Source organism: Chionomys nivalis, chromosome 14 (assembly GCF_950005125.1).
Source record: "Chionomys nivalis chromosome 14, mChiNiv1.1, whole genome shotgun sequence".
Lineage (NCBI taxonomy): Eukaryota > Metazoa > Chordata > Mammalia > Rodentia > Cricetidae > Chionomys > Chionomys nivalis.
In genome coordinates, this window is record NC_080099.1 from 68,696,133 (window position 1) to 68,713,646 (window position 17,514).

Sequence of the window (17,514 nt, forward strand, 5' to 3'; positions counted from 1 at the left end):
TTAGCATGTGCCCTCTATCCCATGTGGGTATTTTAGAATTGAACCTACAGTGTTCTGATAACAGAGAAGTGGGAACTGCACTGTTTGAGGCTCGCTGCAAGTGTCAACTGAATATTTGCTCAAATTCTCAAGACAGAACGTCTGGTACCATCCCTGAAGTCAGGTGCGGGGTCAGGCATTTGTCCTTCTGCACTTAGCCTTGCTCGTACCCTGCAGTATTGTATTTACCTTGACAACCAAAGTAATTGCTCTTCTCCAAAGCAAAATATCCATCTTCGCAGGTGTCACAGGCATCACCAGTGACATGAGCTTTGCAGCTGCAGTCACCGTCTTCCTGCAGAACAAACGAGCCAGGTGGCAGCATTTGGTGCGTAGGACTTACTAACCTTCAGGTTGGGAAACAGCCTCAGCATACAATAGGAAGCAGTGTAGCCAGGACTGGAAAAGTATGCCCAGAGCCAGTATGACTGGCGAGGGACTGGTACCCTCCTCCAGATATCTCACAGCGAGGAATCCCACAGACAACCACAGCATCCTCCAGGAACCCCACAGTTAACCTCAGCATCCTCCTCCAGGAATCCCACAGTCAACCTCAGCAGCATCCTCCAGGAACCCCACAGTCAACTTCAGCATCCTCCTCCAGGAATCCCACAGTCAACCTCAGCAGCATCCTCCTCCAGGAATCCCACAGCCAACCTCAGCATCCTCCTCCAGGAACCCCACAGTCAACCTCAGCATCCTCCTCCAGGAATCCCACAGTCAACCTCAGCAGCATCCTCCTCCAGGAATCCCACAGTCAACCTCAGCATCCTCCTCCAGGAACCCCACAGTCAACCTCAGCATCCTCCTCCAGGAATCCCACAGTCAACCACAGCAGCCTCCTCCAGGAAAACAACAGCCAACCTCAGCATCCTCCAGAAACCCCACAGTCAATCTCAGCATCCTCTTCCAGGAATCCCACAGCCAACATCAGCATCCTCCAGGAATCCCACAGTCAACCTCGGCATCCTCCTCCAGGAATCCCACAGCCAACCTTAGCAGCATCCTACAGACATCTCATGACAAACTGGCCACGTTACCTGCCCACACTCTCCGATTCCGCTCACGGTCCCTGCCTCGTGGCACTGACATTCTGTGAAGGTAAGAGAGTGTCTATGAGCTGGGGGTCTTACAGGAACAGTTCCCTGACTCTAGGGATGCCACGTGCCTACAATACAACTCAGGGGCTTGGGCTTCCCTGTGGACCTAAGAAGCATCCAACCTGCTGTGCTGGAGTCTAAAACAGTATTGCTTCTGGTTACTCCAGCACACAGAGTTTATAAAGGTTTCCAATGTTAAGGTCATTATTGACACGCCTACATAAAAACATACTCTACCCTAAAATAGTAGAGTAGGTCATTTCACTTAAACCTCTTATTATGTGTTTTAATCTTGGTATCCTGGCTTTAATAAATTGTACAAAATGAAGGTTCAGTAGGTATATGCAATGTGTGTAAAATTAAACCAGAAAGAGTGGTTTATAAAAACAAAGAGGTCACAGGCATTTATCAAATGGCTGCCTTCACAATGACAAAACTCAAATAGAATAGTAAATCTCTGTCTGAAAATATCAGTTATGCTCTGAACAGAGGTGAGCACTAAAGCATAGTCAGCATGTTGAACAAATCAGTTTAGCCAAGCGCTCTTTTGTCAACATGGACAAAAGAAGGCAGAAATAAAGAGGCAATGGCATGGCAGGATGGGGTGGAGTATGAGATGCTCACCTGAGCATCCGCTGGGGTTTTCTTTGGCCAGATTCCAATATAATGGCTTGCAGACACTACACGTAGGACTTGCAACGTGAAGCTTGCACTGGCAATAACCCTTGAATAAAGATCAAACTGACATTTGGCATCTTGAAATTAAGACCTGTTTCAAATGTGTGTTCCTGAGCAAAGCTTTGTCACCAAAATCAATTTGGACTACGAAAGATAAGTCAAGGAATTCACAAAAGCACAAGGTTGGTGTAATCTTCTGAACTTAAAAAAAGGTTTGTTTTTATTTGTTACATTGGAGTGTTTTACCTGCATGTATGTATGTGCACTGTGTGTGCCTGGTGCCCAAGGAGGTCAGAAGTAGGCACTCGTGACACTGGAGCTAAGGATGGCTGTAAGTCACCATGTGGTGCTGGGAATTGAGGCATCCTGTTTGTAAGAGCAGTGAATGTTCTTAACTCGGAGTCACCTCTCCAGCCTTTGAACTTTTTCAGTACACACTTGGCATTTTACACGAGTAACCAACAAATGTGTTTAAAAGCAGTCAGAAACCACAGAGAAGGGAAAATCTGAAGATCTCTCTGTCTAAAACATTGTTATATCTGAGAACAAGGCTCAGTCACTAAAATGCTTTTCTTGTAGGTGTAAGGACCCAAGTTTGATCCCCAGAACCCACATTTAGAAAGCCAAATATAATGGCAAGTAGTTCCGGTGCTGAAGATGGGCAGATCTTTGGAAACCACTGGCCAGCAGTCTAGCCTGCTTGGTGAACTATGAGCCAATGAGAGACTTGCCTCAAAGAAGGTAGATGATCCCTGAGGACCGACATCTGAGGTTGCCCTCTAACCCGTACCCATACCTAACATGCACACACACACACACACACACACGTGCCCGGACACACAAACATGCTGCTGCGCTCTAGGGGTGTCTCACAGGAAGACGGATGCCATGACTGCTTTTGTGAGAGTGGCTTCAGCGCCAGCAAAGACACAGCAGGTGCAGCAGCAGCCCTTGCGTCCCTTGCTGTCCAGAGTTGTGAGGCCACAAAGGCAGGGACGTCCCAGGATCTTAGGAAACTGTTCACAGTACCACAGTATGTGCTTAGAATAAAAGAGAGACTGCGTGATGGTTTGCGGGATGACCAGCTTTACGTTACAAGTTCTTGGCCAGTGATTGAGTCTGGGTGCTCTTCCTGTTGGCAACACCTCACAGAAACCTCCAGAAGAGCTAACTCTTGGACTCTAGGATACAGAATCTAAGTAAACCTTATTCTTTTGTTTAAAAAAATACCTCATGGGCAGGCGCATCTCTGTGAGTTCGAGGCCAGCCAGGTCTACAAGAGTTAGTTCTAGGACAGGCCCCAAAGCTACACAGAAACCCTGTCTTGAAGAAAACAAAAACAAAAACAAAACCAACCAACCAAACAAACAAACAAACAAAAAACCTCACGAACTACATATGCATCTTGAAAAATAACCATGGTCTTTTTAGGCAATGTGGATCTGTGTTGTATATTAATTTCAGGAAGTTTCCACGTGGTTACTCTTGACCTTTCAGGTAGCTCCCCCAACTTACCAAGTTGGAGTCAATGGTCCCAGCTGGGTCACAAATACTGCCGAGTCCTGTATATGATTCAGAAATGTTACACATGTCTGGCTGCTGGTTTTGATACTATACTTCAAGAAAACTTTAATTTTGCTTTTTTAAAAGTGCGCCTACATTTAAGTTTTTATTGCAGAAGCGGCAAAACATGATGTGACTCTCACTGAGGCACAGCCAGGGTCTCTATACTTATCTGTAGTGACCCCATCTGCCACTCAGCAACTCTGCCCTGCCAGGGAACACGACTTCCTTCCTTTCTTTAATGTTTCCTATACTTTGTTTTTAAGATATATTTTTAACTTATTTTTGAAAATTGCATGCAATATTTTGATCATAATCTCTCCCCTCACTCAGCTCCTCCCAGATCCTCCCCCACTTCCCTACAAAGTTTCCTTCCTAGCAGGTGGTTAGGAAAGATTGAGATTTTCAGCATCTCTAGAATTGTCCAGAAGAGGGCGATATTGCACCTCTTTTTAAAATTAAAAATAAAATGTCCATCAAAAGAAGTTACAGGACTTCTAACTTCATTTTGTAACTGAGAGAGAACTGATTGTCAATACCCCCGCTTCCCCCCCCCCCCGTCCCCATTGTTATGTCTATTGGCCTCTCCTGTCACATGAGTACCCCTGTCCCTTTAAGAGAAAAACCCCGCCCACTCCCAACCCTCCCCTTCTGCCAGGCAAGCTGATCTCCTCCTTCAGCCTTCTCTCTCTCTCTCTCTTTCTCTCTCTCTCTCTCTCTCTCTCTCTCTCTCTCTGTCTGTCTTGTCCCTCTCCTGAAGAGGTCGCTGCTGCCTTCCTCCCCCCCCCTCCAGGTCCCCCTTTCCCTTTCCCCTCCATAACCCACTAAATAAACTCTATACCTAAACTCTCTCTCTGCATGTCGTATCTGTCCATTTCTCACCTGCCTGGGACCTGCTGAGGCCTCAGGTGGTGGGACTGGCTGCCCTTCATCATGGCTGCCCTCAGGGAACGATGCCTCCTTGGGTAAGCCACTGTGGCACCACAGAGGCCTCTGGGTCACCCGCAGCTTTAAGAGAATAACACCCCTGTGTACTGAAGTTCTTGGTGACATCTGCAGAGGCTCTAGAGCATTTGCAACATCTCTCTATTACACTGGCAGCAGGTTGGTTGTTCCTGATTCTGAGTTGGTTATCGCCACTGGAGCATGTCAGTAACAGGATCCTATAGCCTTCCTTACAAACGGCCCTTAGCTTTTGCCTTCCTTTTCCCTTTGTCAAGTTTGCCTCAGTTTCTCATGATGTCCCTGGGGTTTTTGTTGTTGTTGTTGTTGTTATTGTTTTGTTGTTTTGTTTTTTTTTTTTACTCCTTTGCGCTTTGATCTTTGGGGGGGCCTACCACCCAGCTCCCAAATAAATCACACACAGACAGGCCTATTAAACTTATAAATACCCAGTCTTAGCCTGGCTTGTTTCTAGCTGGCTTTTCTAAGTTACTCCATCTACCCCTTGCCTCTGGGTCTTTCCCTTTTCTTACTTTCCTTCTTACTCCATGGCTGGCCCCTGATGACCTCCTCACCTTGTTCCCCCTTCCTTCTCTCTTCTCCCAGATCTCTCCTATTTATCCTCCTGCCTGCCAGCCCCGCCTATCCTTGCTCCTGCCTTGCTATTGGCTGTTCAGCTCCTTATTAGCCCATAGGTGTTTTAGACAGGCAAAGAATCACAGCTTCACAGAGCTAAACAAATGCAGCATAAACAAAAGCAAAGCATCTTTACATCATTAAACAAATGCTCCTCAGCATAAATAAAAGTAATGAACCTTAAAATAATATTCTACAACATGTCCCCTCTACCTCCTCGCTCTTTGAGCCATATTTTTCTCTAGCAGCCCACACCTTGTTTTCTCTCCTTTTGTTTTCCATGCTGACCATGCCTGGCCCTCGGCTCTTCCCAGGACGGCCAGTGTTACTCTCCAGCTCTGGTATATCATGGCTACTCTGCCTCTGCCACATGGGACCCGCAGGCCCCCTGCAGAACTATCTGGTCTGGAGAATTCTGATTGAGAAAGTCCTGGAAAATATCATGTGCTCTTCTGCCAAGTTTCACCCAGTTCTGGATGCTACTCAGTGTCCCAGGAACAGGAGGGATCTTCTGATGGTTAGTCTTAGCACAAGAGACCTCTGCAATCCCCAGGCAGAGCTCCTGGGGCGGCCCACACTAAGTAGCTTGTAGGGAATGCGGGCATCTCATTTCTGTGTAGGGGGAAGGGGCAGAACACAGCACTATCGGCCCACAGCAAAGATCCTGTGCAGGGCACATCGGCACCCAAAGTCGCTAGGGAGAGAAAGCTCGATGCCTTGGCATGTCCAGGGTGGAGGCGGGGCACGCCAAACGAAGGCAAGGGCAGACTCCGTGGGTCACTTTCATCATGCTGAAGTGGAGAAGTGTGAACTAAGAAACCCAGGTTGTTTGTGAATGGGGGTTTAAATTGTTCTCACTAGCCACTAACCACCTCTGAGGTTGAACATGTGATGCACATGATCAATGAAGTTGGCCAGGGGCAGACTGAACCAAATATCTAGGGTGGCTAGAGTCAATCTGGAGAAGATTGAAGGCTTCTCGGGGAGGCTGGATCTACCTACTCAGATGAGACTCATGCCTCCACGTGCTCCTGGCTTCCTTACCTTGGCAGTAAGGAAAGTCATAGGCTCCCGAGAGACACCTGTCACACTGCTTTCCCGTTATTCCAGGCAGGCATTCACACTGGCCAGTCACCGGGTCACAGGGGACCGGATAGGATCCAATAGTCGAACACTGGCAGGCTGTGGGAAATAGCTTGATCAGACTTAGGCATGAGGTATAAAGAGCACAGGGCAGTGTCCTGGACATGGACCTCTCAGATAGGGCCAGGGGAAGTGAACCCAGGCCCCCGCCAATTCCCTAAGCTTTTCTGAAAGTTCAGCAGGGTGAGTTCCCTGCTGCTGACTTTCTTTACCCCATTCCACCCTGCCCCCAAGCACTCCTTTTCGTCTGGAAGGTCCTTGGATCCTCCAACAAACACAGCCTACTTCAGGGCGGAAGGGGCCTAAGAGAGGGCAGACCAAGAAAAAATCCCAAGTACACAGTCAGCCACAGCAAAGATTGGATCAAGACTCTGCTGGCCTCATGAAGGAAGAGATGGGCAGGCGCCATGCAAGAATTCCTCCAACATCCTGAACAGCAACATGATAATACCAGAATCCAGTGAACACGCAACAGGAAGACTTGAACACCCTAACCCAGAAGAAGGATCTCAGCACTAGACTGGGGCGACTGAGACATCCAGCCTGGCAGTGCTCTGTCATCTCTGCCTCCTTCTGTCCACTGGGCAGGTTCCTAAACTCACAGCTCCACTCTTGAGAGCCAGGACTTGAACCCAGTGAGCAGACTGCCAGCCCCGCACCTGGCTTCCACGGAGGAGAAAGGAAAGAACAAGAGACAGGCAGAGGACAGAGAAATGTCACATCTGTAGAAGGTGGGGTAGCTGCTGAAACCACAGGCCATGCTGATCTTCCAGAAAGCTTGTCTGTGCTTCCTCAGGAGAAATCCAACCTGGGAAACTGGTGACCAGTGTTTCTGCATTACCCACTCACCTTGGCATATAGGGAATGAATATGAGCCTACGCGGCAGGAATCACACCGGGGACCCTCAACCCCAGGGCGGCATAGGCACCTGCCATGGTCATCACATATTTCTGGGAGAACCCCTTCCAGGTTACAGTCACAACCTATAAAGAAAGAGACTGTCAGAGAGGCCGCTGTACTGGGTGGAATTCCTGCTTCCCCTACCACAGTGGCCTGCAGGCAAGCCTGGGTGTATCTTCTGAATTAGCAATTGTTGCCTATTCTAGATGGAACCACCCCAGGCAGGTGGTCCTGGGGTGTACAAAAAAGCAGGCTGAGCAAGAAGCACCCCTCCATGGCCTCTGCATCAGCTCCCACCTCCAGGTTCCAGCCCTGACTTCCCTCAATGCTGCATTGTACCTAGATACACAATGTAGAATGAATCCTTTCCTCCCCGAGTTGCCTGTGGTCATGGTGTTTTCTCACAGCGAGGAGCCCTACTAAGCCAGCTCTGCACCATGGCACCCAACCTTTTCTGTGGGTCAGGGGGTTCTGAGTGCAGGTCCTCAAGCTTTCAAGGAAGACACTGGCTGACAGCCATATTTCCAGCTCCTCCTTCTGTTTTTAAGATGAGAAAGCAACAAAATTCAACCCTAGAGCGTATCAAACTTGACTTTCAGGGTTTCTGGGGGATTGTCTCACAGAATCTACCAGGCTCACAGCCTTCCAGAAACCAAGTTGCTGGCAATACACCAATCAAATACATACCCACCTCAGGACCTGTCTCAGACCATAACAACCTGTCTGGCACATTCTACCCTATGGCCTGGCATATAAGCTTTTCGTCTTATATGTGTCTATGCATGTCCCTTCTCCTCAGAATGTCTGCAGGTCGCGAACCTGTTTGTATAAATAGGCTCCACCCCCTCTGCTCTCCTTATTCTCCATCTTAGCTGAGTTTGCCTTTCACTCTGGTTCTGAGATCACTCATTGGGTGATCACACAATGAACTGCTCATTGGCCTGCGGCTTCGAGCCAAGGTTGCCGCAGTCCTTGCACTTCCTGCTCTCGCACTATGGATCTTGAGAACACCAGAGAATCACAGCCAGGTCTCATCCAGGATGAGGGTCCCATGGAGAGACAACCGCTACCCACGCAGATCCCTAGAAGCACAACAGAGCTGCTGGCAGTCTGTGGACTTGGAGGAAATATCTTCTGTGGTTAAGTTACTGTGCCTGGGGTAATGGTTCATTACACGGGAACAAAGAGTGAAAACGTAGTAGCTTGGGCCCTAGCCCCATCCTCACGGAACTTCGCAGTAAATCCTATTTCTCAAAAACAAGCCTCTTGTTTGACTCCATTACAATGCATGAATAACAAAGTTAAACCCGAGCCCTATATGACAGATAAACATTTTAGAGAAAGGACACATGGGGGCACAGAGTATGTCAAGAGTCACATCTATCCAGGTCCTCCTGTAGCCCACCTGCAGGGCAGGGAGGTTTAGTCAGGCCATGCAGTCCTGTGACATAATTGCCAACCCTCCCATGGTCAGCAGCAATGGTTCCGGAGTGATCAAGACTAGTCTTGCAGGAGACAGATTTCTAAGTACTGTTTTTACACTAGGCTCATGGCTGAAGTCCCGGAGGGGGTCCTCTTCATCGGACCAAAAGGAGAGGCGCACTGGGGCTACTAGCCGTATGCTCACATGGAGCACACTTTGATTTAGGACTGGAACAATGCACCTGTCAGTACGGCTTCTCTAAGGAGCACTATTCTAACAGAGCCCTGCTAAACCCAGTAGGAACAGGAGAAGACAACAGAGATGCTGAGACTTTCAATGTTCCTGCCCTGTTTATCTTCATGCGGGCTGTGCTCAGCCCGAATGCAACAAGACACAAAACAGCAGTGGCTTTAGACTCCGGGGGATAGGGTCACTCACGCTGTCCCCACCTTTGAGAGCACTGCCATGGCAAACTCCACGATGCAGGTGGACATTGCAGGCCGTGACATCTCATGCTGTCTGTGGCTGGTGCTACACAAGGAAGGGGCTGACTTCCACACTTCGGCCAAGTTTGAGACTGTCCAGACCATCAAAGAGCAAACCTGCTATCTACCCATCGGCTCACAGAATGTTCCCGGGTCGTCGTTCTCAACCTTCTGTAGCCTTAATACAGTTCCTCGTGTTGTGGTGACCCCAACCGTTATGTTACTTTTGTTGCTTCTTCATAACTAATTTTGATCACAAAGCAATTTTCTATGTTTTTCAATGGTCTTAAGCAACCCCAGTGAAAGGGTCACTTGACTGTCCCAAAGGGTCGTGACCCACAGGTTGAGAATCACTGCTTTAGCGACTGAGAAGATACAATATACACTGTCCACTTGCAGTGCTCTTGATATGGGGCCTGCTCAAGTCCCAGTCAGACTTGATGGGTGATGAGGATCTGTGCAGTGCTGGATGGACCTTACCAGACGCTGTCCTCCAATATTGTGCTTCCAGGGTCTCAACACTTAAAGGCTTTGGAGACCAGTTACTAAGTAGAGTGAAGACGTTTGCCTCAAAGGGCAAGATCCCTAGAATGGTCGTCGTCCATCCACATGGACCGGTAGCTCCATCCCCTCCTTACTGGACTCTTTTAGGAAGATGTGGGCAGCCAAGAAGGACTATGAAGATGGCGCCTGTGTGACTGATTCGTCAAAAATCTTCGAATGCCCACAGGATGTACTGGGACAGAGGGAGGAAAGGGGAACCAGAGCCCTTGACCCCTATGGTCTGGGTTCACGCTTTACATTTAGGGTTCCCTATATGCTCTGAACCTAGAGAGGCCCCCTCCCCTCAACAACACACAGCAACATTTAGCTGTATGGATGGCAGTCCCCAGCTAACATAGGAATTGAGGACCCAGCAATGAGCGGGTTTGAGCGGCCCTCTCAGCAGGCCCACTTTGGCCTGTGGTTCCTTGCTCCAGTCTTGAAGCACCAAGTCCATACACTCACATGCCCCATCTGCTCTGACAGGTGCCCACAGGGGCTGGAGTTCCTGGATCACTGGAGCGGACTGAAGAAGGGGCGGTCAGTGGGGGCAAAGAGGCATGCTGGTGTGTTTCGTGACCCCTCCTCTTCCTGACCCGACAGGGCTGCCTGGACCCTTGTACACCCAGCCTTGCTGGACAAATGTCCTAGACAGGACTGACCAGGACACTGTCCTCCATCCTCAGGGAGAGAATGTGGCCAAAGGTTGGAGCGTCAGAGCCATGGGCAGCCACAACTCATGGTTTGCCCACTGCCTTTCAAAGCACTACATGGATTTGATGTCCCCCTTCCCTCGGTGTCACGGACAGGAAGGGGTTAATGGTCTTAATTAACTATGGACAAAAAAAATGTAAAGGAATCATACTCAGAAATGCTAAGGTCACAAGCCAGGAAGACAGAGGCAGTATGTGTGCCCAAGTCTGCCTGAGTTAAAACCAAACACATTTAATTTTATTATACTAAGAATGCAAACTTAAAACATTTTTGGAAGTAAGTTTCAAGGTCTATTCTAGATTAAGATACATCATTAAACAATTACATACAGTAAACATTTGCAGTCCTATCCCTTATATTAACTTCTGAATCTTGCTGTACTGCCTGGAGGGAGACCCAGAGATTCAGCCCAAACCAATTCCTCCCCTTCCGAAGGAAGGACTTGTGAGGGTTGGAAACCATCTCTACAAGGGTTAAGACTAGATAATGATTTAAAAAATTTCTATAGCCTTCCTCTTCCCCTTTGCCTTAAGCTCTGACCTTTCAGATAAAAAGTTAACAGCAAATTTGTAGAGTCATTTTCTCTAATGTAATAACTAAGAATAAAATATTATGAGCATCCCAGCATTTGCATGAGAGTTGGTTTGACAAGCAGGGCTTTGGGAGTGGAGGGCTCAGAACCTTCAGCCTCACACAGCCGGCCCTGTACCCACAGGCTCCTATGGTTGAGACCACTCAGGAAAACGACAGTGTCTGCAGTGAATATGCCCAGGCTTGCTCTTACCACTGTTTCCTAAGTGATACAGTGTAACAACTTAAGCAGCGTTTGTATTAGATACTCAGTAGTGTGGGGTGATTTAAAGAACATGAATAATGTGTGGAGGTTACACGGATGTGCGTAGGTTACATGAATACCATGCTATTTTACACCAGCAACTGAGCATCTGCAGATTTGGGTATCTGAGGGGGTGGGTTTTTGAAACTCATTCCCTGCAGACACTGACTGGTGTGGGACCATGGTCTGTATTCTGTCAATTATATTTTAAATAAACGCTGATTGGCCGGTAGCCAGGCAGGAGGTATAGGTGGGACAACCAGACAGGAAGTACAGGTGGGTCAATGAGAACAGGAGAATTCTAGGAAGAGGGAAGCTCCCTCTGCAGTCCTGTCCAGACACAGAAGAAGCAAGATGTGACTACGCCTCTGAAAAAGGTACTGAGCCATGTGGCTAACACAGATAAGAATAATGGGCTAATGTAAGTTATAAGAGTTAATAAGAAGCCTGAGCTAATGGGCCAGTTAGTTTATGATTAATGTAGACCTCGTTGATTTCTTTGGGACTTAACGACTGTGGGAACCAGGCAGGACAGAAACCTCATATAACACTGAATGGTAAATAATGCCACTTTGGCATACTGATTATTTTGAGCCAAAGGCACTGGACAGATAGTCCCAAGAAGGAATATCCTCCTCATTTACTTAAAGTAGTCAGCCAACTTCCCATGAGGAAGGTACTCTTCAGAGCCAAGAGAACAGTGTTAGTGCATGAGACCAGAAGCAGACTGAGATCCATACACACAAACACATCTCCTTGTACTTCTGTGGATCCCTAAGCACCCTCTCACTCTGCCCTGCCCTGAACAAGCTCTCTGGTCATATCTCCAGTTTATAGTTCTTTCTATAGCATCTCTATTAGTTTGGGTTCAGACAGCTTCAGTGGGTCTTTATTTTCTTTCTGAAGATGGTTTGCACACATGTGAAATGCACATTTTCCCTGCTAATCTTCCTACATTGGTTTAACTCTGAGGTTTAGCCACAGTATCTAAGAGGGCAGAATGAAGTTTTCCTTCCTGTGTAGAAGTGACCCAAGGTGCATCCATGACAAGAGAAGCTTGGAGCTGAGGCTGTAATGAGTGTCACCGTGTCATCTTCTCACGGGAGTCTCTGAGGACTGAGAAGGTCAGAAGGGACATTTCCCTGTGAACTGCAGTCTGGAGACTAAACTAGGCATTGGAGCCCATGAGGAACTGGGAGTTTTCCTAGCATCCAAGTTCAGGGAATCACAATTTACAACTGAAACAGAAAAAAAAATCCCCATCATCACTAGGCCCTCGCCACTTCCTCTCAGAAAAGTCCCTGGAACCCTCATCCCCATCTCATCACTAGGTCATGGCCACTTCCTCTGAGAAAAGCCCCTAGGACCCTCATCTCCACCTAGGTTTTGGTGTCCAGAGCCTCGTCTTTCTTTGTCATAATTTGAGGGCCCTGGGTACCATCTGAATTCTGTCTTCTTGCTGCATTTACTTATTATTTATGTGTGTGCGCATCGCAAGCATGTGTGAACTGTAGCTCATGTGTCGGAGGATGGGAACCTTATGGGAGCCGGTTCTCTCCTTCTGCCACGTGGGGTCAGACAGCTAACTCGTGTCGTCAGGCTTGGTGCAAGTGTCTTCACACACTGAGTCCCCTCGAAGGCTGACACCCTGTCTCACCCTCCTGACCTCTCTCCGTGCTGGTGCCACCAGGGATCTTGTCAAATGCCCTACTTTTCAGTTCCTCCCCAGTGTCAAGTTCCTCAGTGGTGACACAATGCCTCAGGACACAACCCAAAGTCCTTCCAGACCACAGCAGGCCACATGATCCTTCATGCAAATTAGATAAAGATGCACCTCCCTCAAGTGAGATTATCACAGACATGCGGATCATGGTGCTTGTTCCTGGTGAGGGTACCACTCTGCGAGGCCTGGCTGTGTACTGCAAACTTGCATGTTTGGGCTGACCAATCAGGTCGTTTCCTCACCCTCTCAGAGTCCACCCCATCCCACCCCCCAGAACTTCCTACCTCTCCACAGTCCAGTCCAAAAATCTTCCTGCCATCCCCTCTCCTACCTGCCATAATTTCTTTTTTTTTTAAATATTTATTTACTTTGTATACAATATTCTGCCTGCATGTATGTCTGCAGGCCAGAAGAGGGCACCAGACCTCATTACAGATGGTTGTGAGCCACCATGTGGTTGCTGGGAATTGAACTCATGACCTTTGGAAGAGCAGGCAATGCTCTTAACCACTGAGCCATCTCTCCAGCCCCCGCCATAATTTCTTCAATATTTCTTCTTCTCTGCTTAGATAATTGCTCTTTATGCTCCAAGACTCATCCCAAATTCCTCCATTCCTGTTCTAGGAAGCAGACTTCCTACCCACCTGCTTCCTTCCTTCCCTGCCTCCTCTCGCCCTTTCTTCCATCAGGGATAACCTTCCCCTTGCTCCCTTAGCTCTGGGTTCTTCCCTGCTCCTCTAACTGTCCATCTCCCGCGGACTGGGAGCTCCCGGGAGCAGGGACTATCAATGGGCAGCATGTAGCACAGCGTAGGCATTTCATCAAAGATGAGCCAAGACTGAACCAAGCCTCAATTCCCCTCAGTAAACATCATTCTTAGCTCTATTTTAACAGCAGAGCCTCCCGAAGGAGCTATCATAACCTGCTTGCCCGTCTCTAAGCCACATCGGTCAAGCTCCACGCCCTCAGTGATGGCCCAACTCACCTGCCAGGTGAATCCCATCCTAAAGAGCCCCCACCCCAAAAACCACGCACCAGAGATCATGACCCAGACCTTTTGGGGCATTCCAGTCTCACACATCTGCTAGCCCCCAGGCCCTGGCTTGAGCTAGGACCTTGACAAAAGCAAGCAGGTCTTCCTTACCAAGTGGGTGGGAGATTGCAGACCTTTCCTTAGTCTTTTCAGGAACTCCGATCCTGTAATGAATCAGGGCTGGCCTGTCTGCAGGCCTGGAGCTGCTCTAGAGAATCAGCCCAGATCACCTCAGCATCCCTGATAAATTAGACATCTGGGTGCTGCATGCTGCGGACTTTCCTTCTCACTGCAATTTGAACTTGGGGGACTAGAGGGACCCGCACATGGCAGTCTAGTGTCCTTGAGCATAGATTCCAAGGGGATGCCTTAGAGGTGTGTCTATGACGCATCTGCTTTCTGCAAATGATGCTCAGGTGGATGTGTCTAGCTGATCCCGCCATCTAAATCCTAATCATATCCAGTTATGAGATAAGGAGAGAAACTAAAGCAGTCGAGTCCACATGGCCATTTGCCCAGTTAGAGTCTGTCCTTCAGAGCCAGGACTCCTCACCCAGTACAGTCGTTACCTAGCCCTGATGGGGGACTCCATGTACTCCCTCCCCCTTATGGGCTTAAAACCCCCAGATGCCCAAGTTCTCAAATGACACAGTATACAAAACCTTTGAACATAACCTACGTGTGTATTTCCATATACTTTAATCATAGCAAGATTTATAATACTTAACACAATATGCTTCTATACAGCATTAAAACTGGCAAGAATTCTATATTACACTGTAAATGCATTCTTATAACATTTTCATGAGAACTTGTGTGTATAACATGTATGCATGTTGTGTGGGATGGTTTATATATACCACTCTGTGTGGGATCAAAGGAAAATCTCATGTTGGGGGGGGGGCTGGAGAGATGGCTCAGAGGTTAAGAGCATTGCCTGCTCTTCCAAAGGTCCTGAGTTCAATTCCCAGAAACCACATGGTGGCTCACAACCATCTGTAAAGGGGTTTGGTGCCCTCTTCTGGTGTGCAGACATATACACACAGACAAAATAAATAAAAAAAGAAAAGTCTAAGTTCTTAAAACCTTAAAAAAAAAAAAAAAAAGAAAGTCTCATGTTGGGGTTTGCCTTCCACCTTCTTGGGACAGAGCCACATCTCTGTGTATGCCACACTGGCCTATGAGCCTCACGAGATTCTATTATCTCCACCTCCTGTCTCACCATAGGAACGCTGGGATATGAGCTGCTGTACCCAGCTCTATACATAGTTTATAAATCTGCACTTCTAATATGCTCTGGCAATAATAAATTCCCAGGCTCAATGTTTTTCGGATGTATTAATAGGGCGAGGCAGATCAGACGGGAAAGTATGTGCTGCACACCCATGAGGGCCTGCCTTTGACCCCCAGTACCCCTGTAAAACTCTGGTACAGAAGCATCTACTTAACTCCCGGTACTGGGGAGATGAAGAAGGGGATCTCCAGGCTCCTGCTGGCCAGTGAGTCTGGCCAAACTGTGACCTCCAGCTTCAGGTGACCTTGTCTCACAAATAAGGTGAAGACAACTTAGAAAGACATCCTTTGTCAGTCTCTGGCTTCCAAAATGCACACGTGGAAGCATGCATACATGCATGTGTGCACACACCCACACACACATGTGCACAGATTGGCATAGACATATATACACACAAAAATAAATAATTAAAATGAAATAATAAGCCAGCAAACTGAGGTGAATCACTGTATCTTTGAATTCTCAAACTTAACTATGTTATCATTTAATTTTTACCAGCATTTCCAAGATTTCCCTAGCATTTTGTGGCAGTCATCTGAACTTCTCTCCAAGTTCAGTTACCTTTCCTTTCCTGAGGTCATCACAGGCATCTTTTGAATAACAAGGAGGTTGCCATAGAGGGGCTGTAGATGGGAGATCTAGACATTCTCGTGAGAGAAATCGGAGCTGTGTGTTGCCAGGGCTCCTGCTCTAAGCTCCATTCTGGTTGATTTCCAAATGTTTAAGAAAACGCTGGCTGATCCCTGCTGTGGGCACCATGCCATAGCCCCTCTGCACTGAGGGGGTTCCAAACCATGTAACCCCCACCCTCCAGCCCTCCTCACTGGCACATGGAAACCTCACTTGTCAGAGGAGTGGGTAGGACAGAAGGTAGGAAGGTAAATGAAGCCGACTGTAATTGACTCTGAAGGAGACCCTGTGCCACCCAGCCGTCCTGTGACATTTCCTAAGCTCACACTCCTGGGTGACTCTCGTGTCTTCTTCCTCCACACCAAGCCCTCTTCACCTTCCTTGCTCCCCACTCTAACCCATGTGCTTCTTATTTCACAAAGCAAACAAAGAGTACAGGGTGCTCCCACAAATACATAGGGATCCCCCCTCCTGCCTGTGCCTCTCCAGCTCGTGCAGACTACATTTGGTCGGTAGCCTTTGTGTTTCAATAAAGGGCAGCTTCTCCTTTCTGCCTGTGCAGCCCCGGGTCCTGGAGTTGAGTCTTCTCTTCTTCTCTTCCTCACATAGTCTGTTCCTAATGCAGAACCCCCTTCAAGTCCGGCTGGGTCTCTCTGTAGAGGACACCCACCATCTCCCATCCTGTTCCTCCAGTGATGTCACTTGGGTCTCAGCCACCATCATTTCCTCCTGGGTGACTGCAAAGGCTTCCCATTGGGTCTCTGCACTCCCCTTCTCCCCTGCAATTTGCTGCCATCACAGCACCCCTAAGGATTCTTACACACAATGTCTCTCTGTGCAGAACTCTCCTATCTCATCCCAGACAAACACAGAATGTTTTCAGAGTAACTGGCAATGGCCTCCCATAAGGGCCCCAACCCTTCCCTTCCTGGCCACTCTTCCTTCGCCTCACCGGCACACCTCTGGGCTTTCTGCTTACTGGACAGTCCTCTCCTAAGGACTGGACTTCCTCTTTCGGTTGGTAACCCTCACCTTCCTAACCTTGCTCTCTGGGGTGTTTTCCCTACAGCACCCACATGCAGCCCAGACCCTGAGTTATTATTATAAGACACAGAACCTCTGCCAGGATGCAGGAGGCCCGATGCCCTCACGTCTCACACATGTCCTTCCCACGGCTCACCGGCGATGTGAGCGCCGGGCATCAGGACTCTCTGGGCCCCTTGACAGGTTCAGAAGTGGTGGTACATTTGAGGAGAAGGACATGGTTGAAAGAATCAAGGTCACTGGGGTGTGTTGGATCTCACCTTTCTTCCTATTTGCCTCCTGGCTGCCATGAAGTGAATACCCACCCCCAACCATGCACTTCCATCATGAAGAACTGCGTCTCTATATGGCCAAAGCATTTTACGTGTGTGTGTGTGTGTGTGTGTGTGTGTATGTGTGTGTGTGTGTGTGTAGATACATACACACAAATGTTGTCTCAATACCTGTGTTATTGTTTGAGCTCTGAGTCCCCATCCCAACAAACCCCACAGAAACAGAAGTTCTAGAGACTCCGGGAATGTCTTTCTGTGCACTATCAAGCCTTTAGCACCCAGACTGGTATTTTTTTAGTAACAGGGAAACTTGTTGAGCAAATGGTTGCTATGTAGGTGCAGTGCCAAATCCTTTAGTTACTACTCATCTCTCTGCCCCAAAGGATGCTTCCAAAACACATCTGCTGCCCTCAACCCAGGGCTCCTGCTTCTGGCTGTGGTGCTCTCAGCCTTCCCATGGCCACTCTGTGAAAGCAGCTTTCCACAAGGTCATGATCACTAGGTCATTCCCTCCCT

The 17,514-nt window shown here is 48.2% G+C and overlaps 1 protein-coding gene across 1 annotated transcript in view; it reads right to left on the reverse strand.

Annotated features, from left to right (window-relative positions):
* The window catches only part of Lama3 (laminin subunit alpha 3), a 214,227-nt gene that overhangs the window by 129,758 nt on the left and 66,955 nt on the right, over positions 1-17,514 (reverse strand). Inside the window, exons 12-17 of the mRNA XM_057789086.1 lie at positions 6,951-7,085; positions 6,003-6,140; positions 3,333-3,379; positions 1,764-1,863; positions 1,080-1,132; positions 229-334 (exon numbers count right to left, since the gene is read on the reverse strand). Of these exons, the coding sequence (XP_057645069.1) occupies positions 229-334; positions 1,080-1,132; positions 1,764-1,863; positions 3,333-3,379; positions 6,003-6,140; positions 6,951-7,085 (579 nt within the window). The remainder of the gene's footprint in view (positions 1-228; positions 335-1,079; positions 1,133-1,763; positions 1,864-3,332; positions 3,380-6,002; positions 6,141-6,950; positions 7,086-17,514) is intronic.